Genomic DNA, 12,540 nt, shown 5'->3' with positions numbered 1-12,540 from the left:
CACCGCATTAGCAACAGCGACAGCAAACCGCCAAGGCAAAGGCAAAGGCGTGGCGCGTGCAACAGAATTTAGAATTCTGTTTTGACATTTATTTGCATTAATTGATTAATTACTATTCACTTGACCATACTTTAAGTTCAGAGCTGTTAAGCACCCTAGCAACTGAATTGTTTTCTTGTGTATATATAATATATATATAATAATTCAACTTCAATATTTATTTAAAAATTATAGTATAATCATTTTCAAAATGTGTCGAATTACTTTACATCCTGTGAATATTAATGAAATACAATTTTAAAGACAATTGTACAATTTTTTTTTCCAACTAATATAGCATCAATTATTGTATAATTCATAAATAAAAATTGAAGTTTCAAATTTCGTATTCTTCGATTACGAACCCTCGTAATAAATACATTTGCCTTTTTGGGTTTGTACATTTTTTAATATGCAATACGAATTTTACAAATTCAAAAACTGTTAGGAGACACCCAAAGTCTAGTTTTGCGTTAATTAAGTTCTTAAAGATTGTCACTGTTGTTCTTGCTTGGCAGTGTTGTTATCGTTGTCCTGCAATTTCTTATCATCATCGTTATCCTCCAACTTCTCAGCTTCAGCTTCCAGCTTCAATTCTTGCAGAGCTGCGGCAGCTTCGCGTTCCTGCTGAGACTTCTCCCAGGCCAATTCGAAGGGATAGTCCAGAGGCTTCAGTTCATCGGGACACTCCTGTTGATTGGGAACAGTTGCCTGATTGATGGACGCGCCTTTTGTGTGAATGCGCTCCAGCATCGCTGTATTATGCTTTTCCGCATTGAGCGCGGTAATCGACTCAAAGAGCTGCTCCTTCGTGTAGATGTTGGAGAGTCCACGCTTCTCAAAGAAGTTGACAATGTTGCCGCAGTCACGCATTAGGAACTCCAAGGCGCTGGGATGTTCGGGCTCCACACTTTGAGCGACGTCGATAAACCAGCATTTGTCCTCGTACCACAATATGTTGTATTCACTGAGATCGGCATGCACCAACTTGGCCTCATTGTACAACTTGTGCATGGCTGCCACAATTTCCTCGTAGGCGCAGCTGAGCTCGGCGACCGTGAGACGAGCATCCTTAAGCTTGGGCGCCGCATTGTGATTGTCACCTATGAAGCGCATGACAAGCACATGCTTCTTCAGAACGACAACATCGGGCACATTGAGTCCAATGCTTTGCATGCGCATCAAATTGTGCATTTCCTTCTCGGCCCACATGTTGATGATGACACGATGATTCTGCTTGCTGAAACGATCCTTAAACCTGTAGTCATCCTTAATGTAACGATCCCGCTGCTTGAACTCATTCAGTGTTGTCTTGAATATCTTGATGGCGCACTCCTTGGGCAACAGCTCGGGCGGCATCAACACACCATTGCCATGTCCATGCTCATTGGTGCCTGTGTAGCTGGCATCTGAATTGGCATGCAGGATGACCGCCTCTTTGCCGGTGGAGATGATACCATTGATCTGTTCGAGTATCTGATTGTTGATAAGCTTGTAGAGCAGCAGACGTGTGGCAGCATCGACCCCCATCTCGGCGGTGGCCACTTTCTCCTTACGATCGGCGCGTCCACGTCGCGAATACGCCTTCAGCTGATTGAAGACCTATCAAAAGACATGCATTACTGGACATTCATGATCGGCGAGGAAGCTACTCACTTTATTGGACAGCTTCATGTCGAAGCAGGCGCCATCGCCGGTGGGAAACTCAGGTGGAAACGACATCACTCTCTGGGCATTACGCACACCGCATAGCTGTGGATCATGCTTGGTTATCATTTCGCCCTCTTTGTCTACTTTGAAGCCACACTTGGGTATGGCGTCCAACATCTTTTCATTTGTCTCAAAGCGATCCCAATCCCGCTTTTGACGATACAACTCATCCTCTTCGTCGTCCTCGTCCGCCTCTGTGTCGTGCAGAAATTCCGCATCGCCGCTGCGCAGAAATTTGTTGAGGGTCACAGTGACTTTGGACTGTTTATTTTGCTGACGCTCTATGCGACGCAACTCCTCGTTGTACTCGTGATCGAACTGAGACTGCAGCATCTGCGCTATGACTGCATCCGACTCTTCTTCATCCTCCAGCAGCTTCAACACCTCGGGAGGCAGCGTCTCTTTGTCCATGCCACCAGAGAGTAGAATGGAATAATCTTCCCATTCATCAGCATCGTTGGAAGCCGCAGCTGTTGCACTGTGAGATGTGCCTGCCACATCGGAGTAACTCGCTGGAGTTGGAGATTGCTGTGGCTGCTTTTGGGTTTGTTTCTTTTGCTGTTGTTGGAGTTCTTTGTCATGCAGTTGATGTGCATATTGCTCGGACATAATATCGGCCAGACTTGCTGTCTGCACGGGCTCACTGGCCACTTTGGACCATGGCGACGACATGCTGCAAACAATCAAGAAAAAACACGTTTAATGTAAACTTCTAAATTTTAAATGCATGGATAAACAAACTTTATTTGGCACTGAATTCGACGATGAGCAGCTGCTGTTGAGTATTCTATAATATCGGTTGATCTGGCCACCAAGTTGGCTGCTTAACCGTGTAATATACGATAAAAACAATTACTAGCTATACGAAATTTATTTGTTTTGGCGAAATCTTCAAGTTTGTTGTGATTTCACAACTTCTTCTAAATAAAGTGAAGAGCTTTAAAGCTGTTTCTTTACCACCTGTGTTGTAGTGTAACCGTGAGCAAAATATCAAAAATATACTATTTAAGAGATATATACACCTATACTTGTAAGTTGGTAACACTGCATTTAACATTTTGATTTCTTTGCAACGCATGTATAGGTATTAAAACGATTAAGACACTTTTTGAAATAATATTTTCTTTACAAAAGAATAATATTTGCGATTGTACAGATTTGACTTAAATATACACATTTGCTGAGAAAAAATCATGTTTATTCTCTAAGCGGTGGAGTAACACTGTTAAGTGTGGAGCAATGTGTAAGTTGCGAAGTGACTGGCGCCAAACTGCATTCCAGAATGTCAGCCTTTCGTGTTATAATTATTATTATATTACATAATTATTGTAGCATATGCATATTTTTTTTTTAACTTTGGGTAAATGAATTATCATTTCGCACTATAATACCCAACCCAATATCGCTGATAGCTCTCGACAAAATGTTAAATAGCAGAGTGCCCATGTGGCAACGCCAAAGCTCTTCTATCGATAGTAGAATATTTGTGCAAAGTGAAATACGCAAAAGTATCGATGTCGTCGATACTTTTTGTTGTACTTGTACATTTTTCGCCAAAAATAATAATAAAAGTGAAAAGTTAATGTATTTTTGTTGTACAAATACAAAGAAAAATGTTGTTGGATTGATTGGCAATTTCGCCATTAAAAACGGCCGTAATAATACAAGTGCAATACGTGGATACGCTGGTAAGCGAGCTCAACTAAAAAAACGCGCAGCAAACGCAGCAGAAGCACATACAAAAAAAATCAAAATAGAATTCCGAATTTAGAATATGACAGTGACGGACCGAAAAAAAATTTTTTTTCGATTCGAACGCATTGCCTGCCTGTCCTCCCATGTGTGTGTGTGTGTGTGTGAGAGTGAATGTGTGTGTGTGTGTATGAGGGGGAGACTTGGGGGTCAAACTTGGGGGAACACAGAAGTAGAGAAACACACGAGAAACACAGAAAACAGAGATCGGTAGAAGCAGCAACAGCAGCGACAGCAGTGCCAACTGATTTCCAATTTCGTTTCGTTTTTGCGCGCGAGGCGAGAAGCGGCCACCGCCATCGCCACCGCAGTTGCCGCCGTCGTCGACGTCGTTGCCGTTGCCGTAAAACATTTCTGATTTTCTGTGCTAATTTACGCTTAATTTGCGCCGCCTTTTGCTGATTGCCATATTGCTGTGCTCAGAGTTCTGCATTATTCTTGATGTGTTTTGTGGTGTAATTATTGTGATTTACACTTGCCACTTGCACTTGCTGCGAAAGGACAAGCACGCCACACAAACACACACAGCTATATCTTTTCATTTGCGTTATCTCGTGAAACACTCGCTCACACTTTGCTTCATGCGCCGCACTAAACAATTCTCTTGAGATTCAACAACTCTGAGTCAGCTCAGGACTTGTGGCGTCATCTTCGCATGCGGGGTATACTTCAAGTGTGCCACGATCTCGCCACTTGCCGGGTATCTGAGCAACGAGTTGACTAAGCACTATCCTTTCTGATTGAATCATTTGCCAACTAATTCATCTCGCTTTAGTTAAGGAGCAAAGGGCGCGAGCTTAACATTGGGTTATACCCGTTAACAAAAATCTTAGAGAGGTTGTTGATAACCGCGGAAAAACAAGTGTTATAGCAAGAAGTTATAGCCAACCCAACACAATTATTTTTTTGTATTATTTAATATTCATTCTCAATCAGTACGATCGCCAAGATCTCTGAGATTATAGCAGCTATAGATCTTAGCATTAAATACTATAGCAGTATAGATTTATTACGACTGTTTGGTAAACTTCAAAGCAATAATCAGTAGGATCAGCTAGAACTTTGATATTATAATAGCTAGAGGAGCGAGATTTCTACATATTTATTTAATATTGAGTGACTATTATTTTATATTGTAAACTGTATACTAACCAGATTAAAACAGTTAGAGCTTTAAACTGAATGATTACTCACTCTCATTATGTTCTCAGAACACCTAAAGTTAAAAATATAAAATGCTGTACATAATAATAAACGGAATGATTTCTTCAAGATCCATAAACAACAAATTAAGATAATTAAAACTAAAGATTCTAGATTCTGCAGTATCTTTTTAGAGTGTCTGTTTCGACTTTTATTACGATTATTATATTTATTTATTATATAGTCGCAAATTATTTAAAAAACAGCAAATAATTATCTTCTATACCTTTAAAAGTAAATAGCGAAAACTCTTGCTTTGTTTTGCCTAAAATCACTAATTTTGAGAGCTTACAATATGGCATTGTGGCTTTGCTTCTTACAGAGAGGGAGAGAAGGGGCCATTCTTTTGTTGCACTAACCCGCTTAAGCAAGAGTCGAGTAAAGAAAGCGCTTCTCAAAGCCTGCCAGACTGCCTCGCGATTCGCGAACCGCCTGCCTGCTCATCCGCTCATCCGCCTGCTTGCTCTGCCTGCCCTGCTAGCTGTTGAGAGAAATGTTAAAGTCTAGCCTCAATACACAGGAACTGCGTCTGCCACGTCCCGAGGAACACCAACACCAACAACACCAACACCTACAGCAGCAGGAGCAACCGACGCATCAAGTGGCCGCTGTGATAGCACACAACACAACAAGTAACAATTCAACAGCTGCAACTGAAAGAACAACAGCAGCAGCACCCGCAACAGCAACAGGAACAGGAACAGCTGCAGCAGCCAGCAGCCTCAACATGGATACGCTTAAGACAGCTTTTCTGCCTAATCTCAGCATGGATCAGAACGTGATCAGTCATTACTGCCCCATGTGCCATCAGCAGTTCGAGAGAGCCCAGCATGCCGCTGATCATATGCAGCTCTGTCACGGCATCTCGTTGCAAACGCACGAAACAATCACAACACTGGAGCAACAGCAGCAGCAACAACAGCATCAACAGCAGCAGCAACAATTGAAGTCACTTAGCTATCCGTGTGCCAACTGTGATGACAAGTTTGGGAGCGCACTGGAGGTGGATGAACACCATCGATTGACGCACCAGGCAACGGCATTTTTGGCCCGTTGTATGGTCTGTAGCATTTATGGCGTCAATTCGATAACGCAGAATCCCAACGAATACAAATGCACGCATTGCGGCGCTGTTTGTACGGCAGCGATGTTGGCTGCTGGCCAGCAAACGTTTATGGAGCACCAGGAGGCGCCGGTGACACCAGATGATCTGCCAGCCATAGCGCCGCGTGATATGAGACTGACGCCCGAAGAGCAGCAACACCAGCAGCAGCAACAGTTGCAGCAGGAGCAACAGTTGCAGCAGCAGCAACAACAGCAACAGGAACAACACCATCACCAGCAACTCGAGCAGCAGCAGCAACAGGAGCAACAACAACGACAAAGGGAACTGCAAGAGCAGCAGCATCAAGACGATCTAAGTAATCCGGGAACGCAAAAAGTGCCGCCACTGACGGTGAAGCTGCTAAAGAATGGCAATGGTGCGACAGTAACACATCCACAGGTAGAATTGAAATTTATAGAGATACGAGTGTTGAGTGCAGAGTTTAATTGCATTTATAATATATCAATAGTTTCCTCTCACGCAGGTGATCATCAAGGAGGAGCCGCTCAGTTTGAGCGATAGCGGCGATGTGGTCAATGCGGTGCCTGTCTATGCCATCCAAGCGAATCCAGTGGGACAACAACAGCCAGGCGCAGCAGCGGGTGCGACGAGCAGTGTGCTGGTTAGCACACAAACGGTGCCAGCGGATTTGGCGCACAAGATACGACACAAATGCCCCGATTGCCCCAAAACGTTCAAGACACCCGGCACGCTGGCCATGCACCGCAAGATTCACACGGGCGAAGCAGAGTAAATTTTTCAATTTCATATCTAAGTTACTCCTCTAAACATGCTACACACAGAAAAATCACACACTTAAAGACACAACTGTGACTGCAATTGTAGCAAGAGTAAAGAATCTTTCGCATAGATCGTTGCAGTTACAGTCGTTGTTGTTGAATAACTGTTTTGACCAATTAACCAATTTTGATCTACATATATATATATATTTATATTTTTGTTTGTTTTCCTTAAGATCAGTGTAACCGCGAGGCAGAGCGCATGGGCGCGTCCTCAATGTGCCATGGGGGCGTGGTCCATGCGTTGCAAAACTGTTTGTGTTCTCTCATTAAGTGTTTTTTGCTTTGCTATAATGCAACTTAAGCAAAATTGATTAATTACGAATTACGAATATTACTAATCAAATAATTCTCATTTTTCTTTCTCTCTCTTCTCTCTCTCTCTTCTTTCTCTCTTCTTTTGTTTTTTATTTTTATTTTTACCCCGCACTGCAATAAATAAATAATTCACTCCGCCACCACCAACAACAACAACAACAACTACAACATCATCAACAACAACAACAACAACCAAAAAAACAGCGCCACGCCCAAAGAACGCCCCTACACGTGCTCCTACTGCGGCAAGTCCTTCACTCAATCGAATACACTAAAACAGCACACTCGCATTCATACAGGTGAGAAACCATTTAGATGTGGCTATTGTGGCAGGGCGTTCACTGTTAAGGATTACCTGAACAAACATTTAACGACTCACACGGGTGAGAAGCAATCTATTTTCAAATCAAATCAATTCAGTCAGTCAATCAACTCTCAACTCAACTCAGTCAATCAATCAATCAATCAATCAATCGATCAATCAACTCTCGTCTCGTTCAAGTGCAAAACACACACACTCACTCAATGATTGTAAGAACAAAAAAAAAAAAAAAAAAAAAAAAAAAAAAGAAAATGAAACAAAAAACCAAAAAGTAAAAAAATGAATTGTTTTATGCAAAATGCCCTCCATACATTCTCACATATTCAATCATACTCTCAGTATACTCAAAACTCGCTCTCACCGCGCGCTCACTCGCTCAGCAGCAGCTCACTCGCTGAAGAATATGGCAAAGAGAGAGAACTATATTATTGAGAGCACCCCCCAATGGAACGACGACAAAAACACACACATGATCTAAAAATGTACAGTTTTGATCTGTGTGGCGTTTGGCGTTTTTATTGGGGGTCGCATGTTTTCGAAATTTCACGCCTACCAAAGAAAATTATTCTCCACTTTGCATCTCGATTTAATCTTTCGACATTCTTGTCGTTCTTTTTTTTTTTTGCCATAGTCTTCGTTCAGCTAGAAAAGCGCCTCACTGAAATTGAATACAAAATTCAAATATGAACAACTTGAAAACAAAATATAAAAGCTTTACCATCTTGCAGAGCGTAAATAACGTATAATAAAAGTATGTAATTAAAGTAGCTTTTTGAATATGAATATTAAAGTAGACATACTATTTAAAGTGTCATTAAAATTTAATTTTTATGAGAGTAATTTGATCTGAAATATAATTGATTATAGAAGCGAACAAAAAGTTTTTAATTATATTTTTCGCATTTAATATTAATTTGAAACACAAAGTTTTGCTAACTGCAATCTGCAAGAGTGCGTAGAGCAATTTATGGAAAATGTGATTAAACAAATCAAATTAAAAAATAAACCAGAAACCTTAAACGTATCGCCCGCCTCATCTCATTACGTAATAATAATATGTCTCGTACGCATTTTAACACACCAACAACAATCAAAATATGTACACACATATATCAATATATCTATATATATAATAAATTAGTTTGATTTTTACGTGCAAATCATATAAATACTGTACCTATAATATCAAACAAAGTTTTGGTACTGCACGGCATCCAGAAAAACCAAACATCACGCAGCAATTTGGTAGGCGTAATGCTAATCTAATGTTTGGCCATATCTCTTTTCGCCTTTCTCTTCCGTATTGCAGGTGAAAAGCCATTTCATTGTGGGTACTGTGAGAAGTCCTTTAGCGTGAAGGACTATCTCACGAAACACATACGCACACACACCGGCGAAAAGCCGTACACCTGTCCGTATTGTGATAAACGATTCACGCAACGCAGCGCACTCACCGTGCACACGACAAAGCTGCATCCGCTCTAGGATAGGCCCAGTGGGGGGCGCACCATAGTTGACCCAAAGAAACCAAGCAGCGACCTGGCTTAATTGAGGATTGAAGAGGCGGAGGAGGAGGAGCAGCAGAAGCAGCAGCAGCGGGAGCGGTAGCAAAAGCAGCAGATGGCGGATGGCGGATGATCGAGGAGAAGAATGGAAAGTAAATGAAAGACGTTTTCAAAGACGAAACTGTTAAAACAAAACACAACAAAAAAAAATATATAAAAAACTTACAAAAATTGGGGGCGACCAACAAAAAGAAATGGCCCAAAAGGAAGAAAGAAGAAGCACGCCCCAAACAAATCTAAACAAACAAAAAACGCAAGCAAGCAAGCAACCAACGACTGGCAAATCTTCAAAGTGCTGCTAGACTCTAAATTAGAATTTTTGCTAACTAAAGATATATAGTAACAAATTGTACTACAGCAATGGCGTACCATTTAATTGTTTTTATTTTTTTTTTTTAAATAAGTGCAATCGATTTTTATTATGATTTGGTTAAATGTAAATGTTTTGCAATTGAATCAATGATTATTATTGTCATTATTATGGTTATTATTTCAGATTATTTTTGCGATTTTCTATTTGTATGTCATACTTATTTTGTTATTCCCTGAGATTTTATTGCATACATATATACATATATTTTATTTTTATATCTTAACGGATAATCCCTTTTTTATAGCGACCTTAAACGCGCACACTCACACACTGCGCCTTCTCACACTCACACTTACACTCACACCCACACACAGACACACATCTATATTATTTATACATATAAAGAGAAATATTTTTTATTACTGTTGTGGAAATATTATTTCTTAAACTTGTTTCAAGGTAACCAAAAAAACAAAATCAAAACAAACTCTACGCGCAAAACTTAAATTATTTTATAGAAGTGAAAAGTTGAAGAAAGAGGAAAAAAAAAAAACAAATTAACATGATACGCACACACTTATTCGAACACAGAACAAGTTCTATTTATTCTCAAGATTGAAAACTGAACAAAGAAGTTTTTCAAAATTTTACTCAAAACTTTCAAAGATGAAAAAGAAAACGCTTTGCTTAATTTGCATACGAGCAGGATCTCGTTTGTTTTGGCTTTAAATTTATTTACGTTAAATTAAAGAAAACAAAAATTGTTTATTAACTAATTAACTTAGTGCTTTATTTGATTTTAATTTGTTTATTAGTTTTTTTTGTTTGTTTGTTTTTTTTGTTTGTTTGTTTGATCGGTTTTAACGGTTCTTACATTCTAAATGTTAACCATTGTTTTTAAATTATTTAAGTTTCTTAAGCGCATTTGAAACGCAAGACAAAAAGTATTTAAGAGCAAATTGAAATTGAACGAAATCTATGCAAAACGCAACACAGCTTTACGCGCCAAACTAGTTTAAAAAAACAACAAACATATACAATATATATATATACATAAATATATTATTAACAATTTTTTATAAACTAAGCTTTTAAACAAAACAAAAGAAATGAACAAAAAAGTGAAAGTGAAAAAAAAACCAGTCGTAACGTAACAAGCTTATGCATAATAATATTAATATAAATATTAATAATAATTATAATTGTTTTTGTAATATAATAATGAAACGTTTTTTAAATGAACATTTAATCAATTAATTGACTTGCAAGTTGTATGTACTAAAAACAAAAAAAAACTTTAACTGTAGCAACACCAAAACGATAAAATTGTACATTTTTACCGTAACATGAGAAGAAGAGAATATGAAAAAAGAAAAAAACGAAAACAAATATACTTAGTGTTATATAAATGTATAATGTATAATTTACAACTAATCTTAATGCATAATACACTCAAACAAAAAGTCTACCTAAAATGGCACATAGCACAGCAACAAAATGCGCAGCGCATGTAAAACCAAAATAAATTCTAAGTAATAACTAATTATTGTAATTTTTTAAGTTTTAATAAACCAAGTTGACGATCAAAAAGCAACCAAAAAACAAAAAAAACGATAACAAAAACCAAAAAACGAAAACCAATGGAAAACTTCGCTTCTCTCTAACAGCAACTACATAAATCAATTCTAATAAAAACAAAAAAATTAAAACGAATAACACAAGCGATTGAAGTCAGCAAATGAAAACCAAACTACAATTGTTGCTAATGAATACGATACGTACTAAATGCTAGATCCTAACTAAATAAAAAACTAAAACTAAACTGCGAAATGATGGAGATATGAGATGAAAGCAAGCAAAGTGAGTAAATAGTGATTAAAACTGTAACTATACTTGTAACGATAACTGTAACTGTAACTATAACTGTAAATGTAAATGTAATTAAAAGCAAAATTAATAACTGTGTATGTAATTGCGATCTAACAGCATAAAAAAAAACAAGAAAGTACGGTAAAATGATTTCAACTCTTCGAGCAATATATTTCAATTATATATTTAAAAACAAGAGATATAGTATATATACAAAATTTAGATGCGAATAAAGGTCCGACTTGTAGCAATATTATATAAATATGAATGTGTAAATGAGAGTAGTGGAGAAAGAAAGAGAGAGAGAGTTTCAACAGAGCAGCGTAGCTATAAAAGTTTCAAAGTGGAGCGATCTACTATATTCCTTTTTTTCAGGTTGGTGGAAAACCAGGCAAGTATATATCTTTTCCCTGAAATATTAAAATACAATATAAACAACATTTTTTTTTTTTGATTTAATCATTATTTATATTTATTTAGTACCATTTTTTGTTTGTTTTGTTTTTGATCTTCCTTGTTTTTTGTTTTTTTTTTCTCTTTGGGTTTTATTTTTGCTTTTTGTAATTCATTTGAAAGTATTTGCGTTACAATGTTGCGTTTGAATTTGCATTATTCTGTAGATAATCGCAGGCCTTGAACCCCCCTTACCCTAATCGGGAATACAACACGTACAATATATGTATGTGTGTGTGTGTGTGTGAATGTATTTGTATATATAGACAACGCAACGCTTAATGCATTTAATTGCTGACACATTTTCAAGATCATCTCTTTAGTTTACTTTACGTTTATTACAATGAACGATTATTATGAACACTATCACACTTGCAAATTTGTTTTGTTTTTGGGGTTTTTTTTTTGGGTTTGGATTTCATTTCGTTAGCAATGAGCAACTATTTTTAATTCTGATTCTTCCTTTGGTTTTATTGTTTATTGCAATGCCGATACACACATATAATAAATATGTATATTTATATATACTATATATATAATATAATTAGTTATATATGTATATTTATATGTACTTGTATATGCCATCTGATTTTTGCTTTTGCTTTTACATTTCATCGAATTATCAATATTTTTGTATTTTTTACACAATCCTTTTTGATCAAACGCAATCAAAAAGTTGTCTTTGTTTTTGTTTTAAATGCTCAACTTGTTGCATGCATATATGTGAGTGTGTGTGTGTGTATGTTTGTCAACCTGTGTTTGTGTGTGTGTGTGTGTGTGTCTGTGTTTGAATTTACCACATATAAATGCCTATGTACTTTATGTTCATTTAGCTTTCATATTTGTCTGGACTTTTTTATATTCAGAATTTTTACGCTTTCTTATTCTCATTTTGTTTAACAAGCGTCAAAACATTTTACTTAACTATACATTTATATCTATATTAACCGATCTACTCTGAACTCCACTGCAGAAATGAGATACGTTCTTTTTTCTTAGCTTTCTGCTTAATTGTTTCGAAAACGGAATTCAGAATGGAATCGCATACGAGTAATTATCCGAATACATTTCAAATGTATGTCGTAAATAGG

General features: G+C 37.5%; 2 protein-coding genes across 5 annotated transcripts; one reads left to right on the top strand and one right to left on the bottom strand.

Annotated features, from left to right (window-relative positions):
• Positions 1–329: 329 nt before the first annotated feature.
• On the bottom strand, positions 330–2,751 carry LOC132795764 (serine/threonine-protein kinase RIO3). Its single transcript, XM_060806647.1, has 3 exons — positions 2,491–2,751; positions 1,696–2,422; positions 330–1,641 (listed from the first exon to the last, which is right to left on the bottom strand). The coding sequence occupies exons 2-3, from the start codon at positions 2,419–2,421 to the stop codon at positions 535–537; spliced, it is 1,833 nt and encodes a 610-aa protein (XP_060662630.1). The 5' UTR covers position 2,422; positions 2,491–2,751; the 3' UTR covers positions 330–534.
• Positions 2,752–3,256: 505 nt separating this feature from the next.
• On the top strand, positions 3,257–9,699 carry LOC132795773 (chorion transcription factor Cf2). Of its 4 annotated transcripts, none has more exons than XM_060806668.1 (5): positions 3,257–3,437; positions 5,027–6,208; positions 6,294–6,559; positions 7,132–7,310; positions 8,559–9,699. In XM_060806668.1, exons 2-5 carry the CDS (start codon positions 5,198–5,200, stop codon positions 8,732–8,734), a joined length of 1,632 nt encoding a protein of 543 aa, XP_060662651.1. In that variant the 5' UTR covers positions 3,257–3,437; positions 5,027–5,197; the 3' UTR covers positions 8,735–9,699. The 4 variants fall into 4 exon arrangements, with proteins under 4 accessions (XP_060662651.1, XP_060662642.1, XP_060662667.1 ...); XM_060806659.1 differs by having other exon boundaries at positions 6,279–6,559; XM_060806684.1 differs by having other exon boundaries at positions 3,258–3,437; positions 7,132–7,226.
• Positions 9,700–12,540: the final 2,841 nt, after the last annotated feature.

The sequence above is a fragment of the Drosophila nasuta genome, chromosome 2L (genome assembly GCF_023558535.2).
Source record: "Drosophila nasuta strain 15112-1781.00 chromosome 2L, ASM2355853v1, whole genome shotgun sequence".
Taxonomy (NCBI): domain Eukaryota; kingdom Metazoa; phylum Arthropoda; class Insecta; order Diptera; family Drosophilidae; genus Drosophila; species Drosophila nasuta.
The sequence above is the reverse complement of the archived record's forward strand: the minus strand, read 5'-3'. Positions and strand labels throughout refer to the sequence as shown.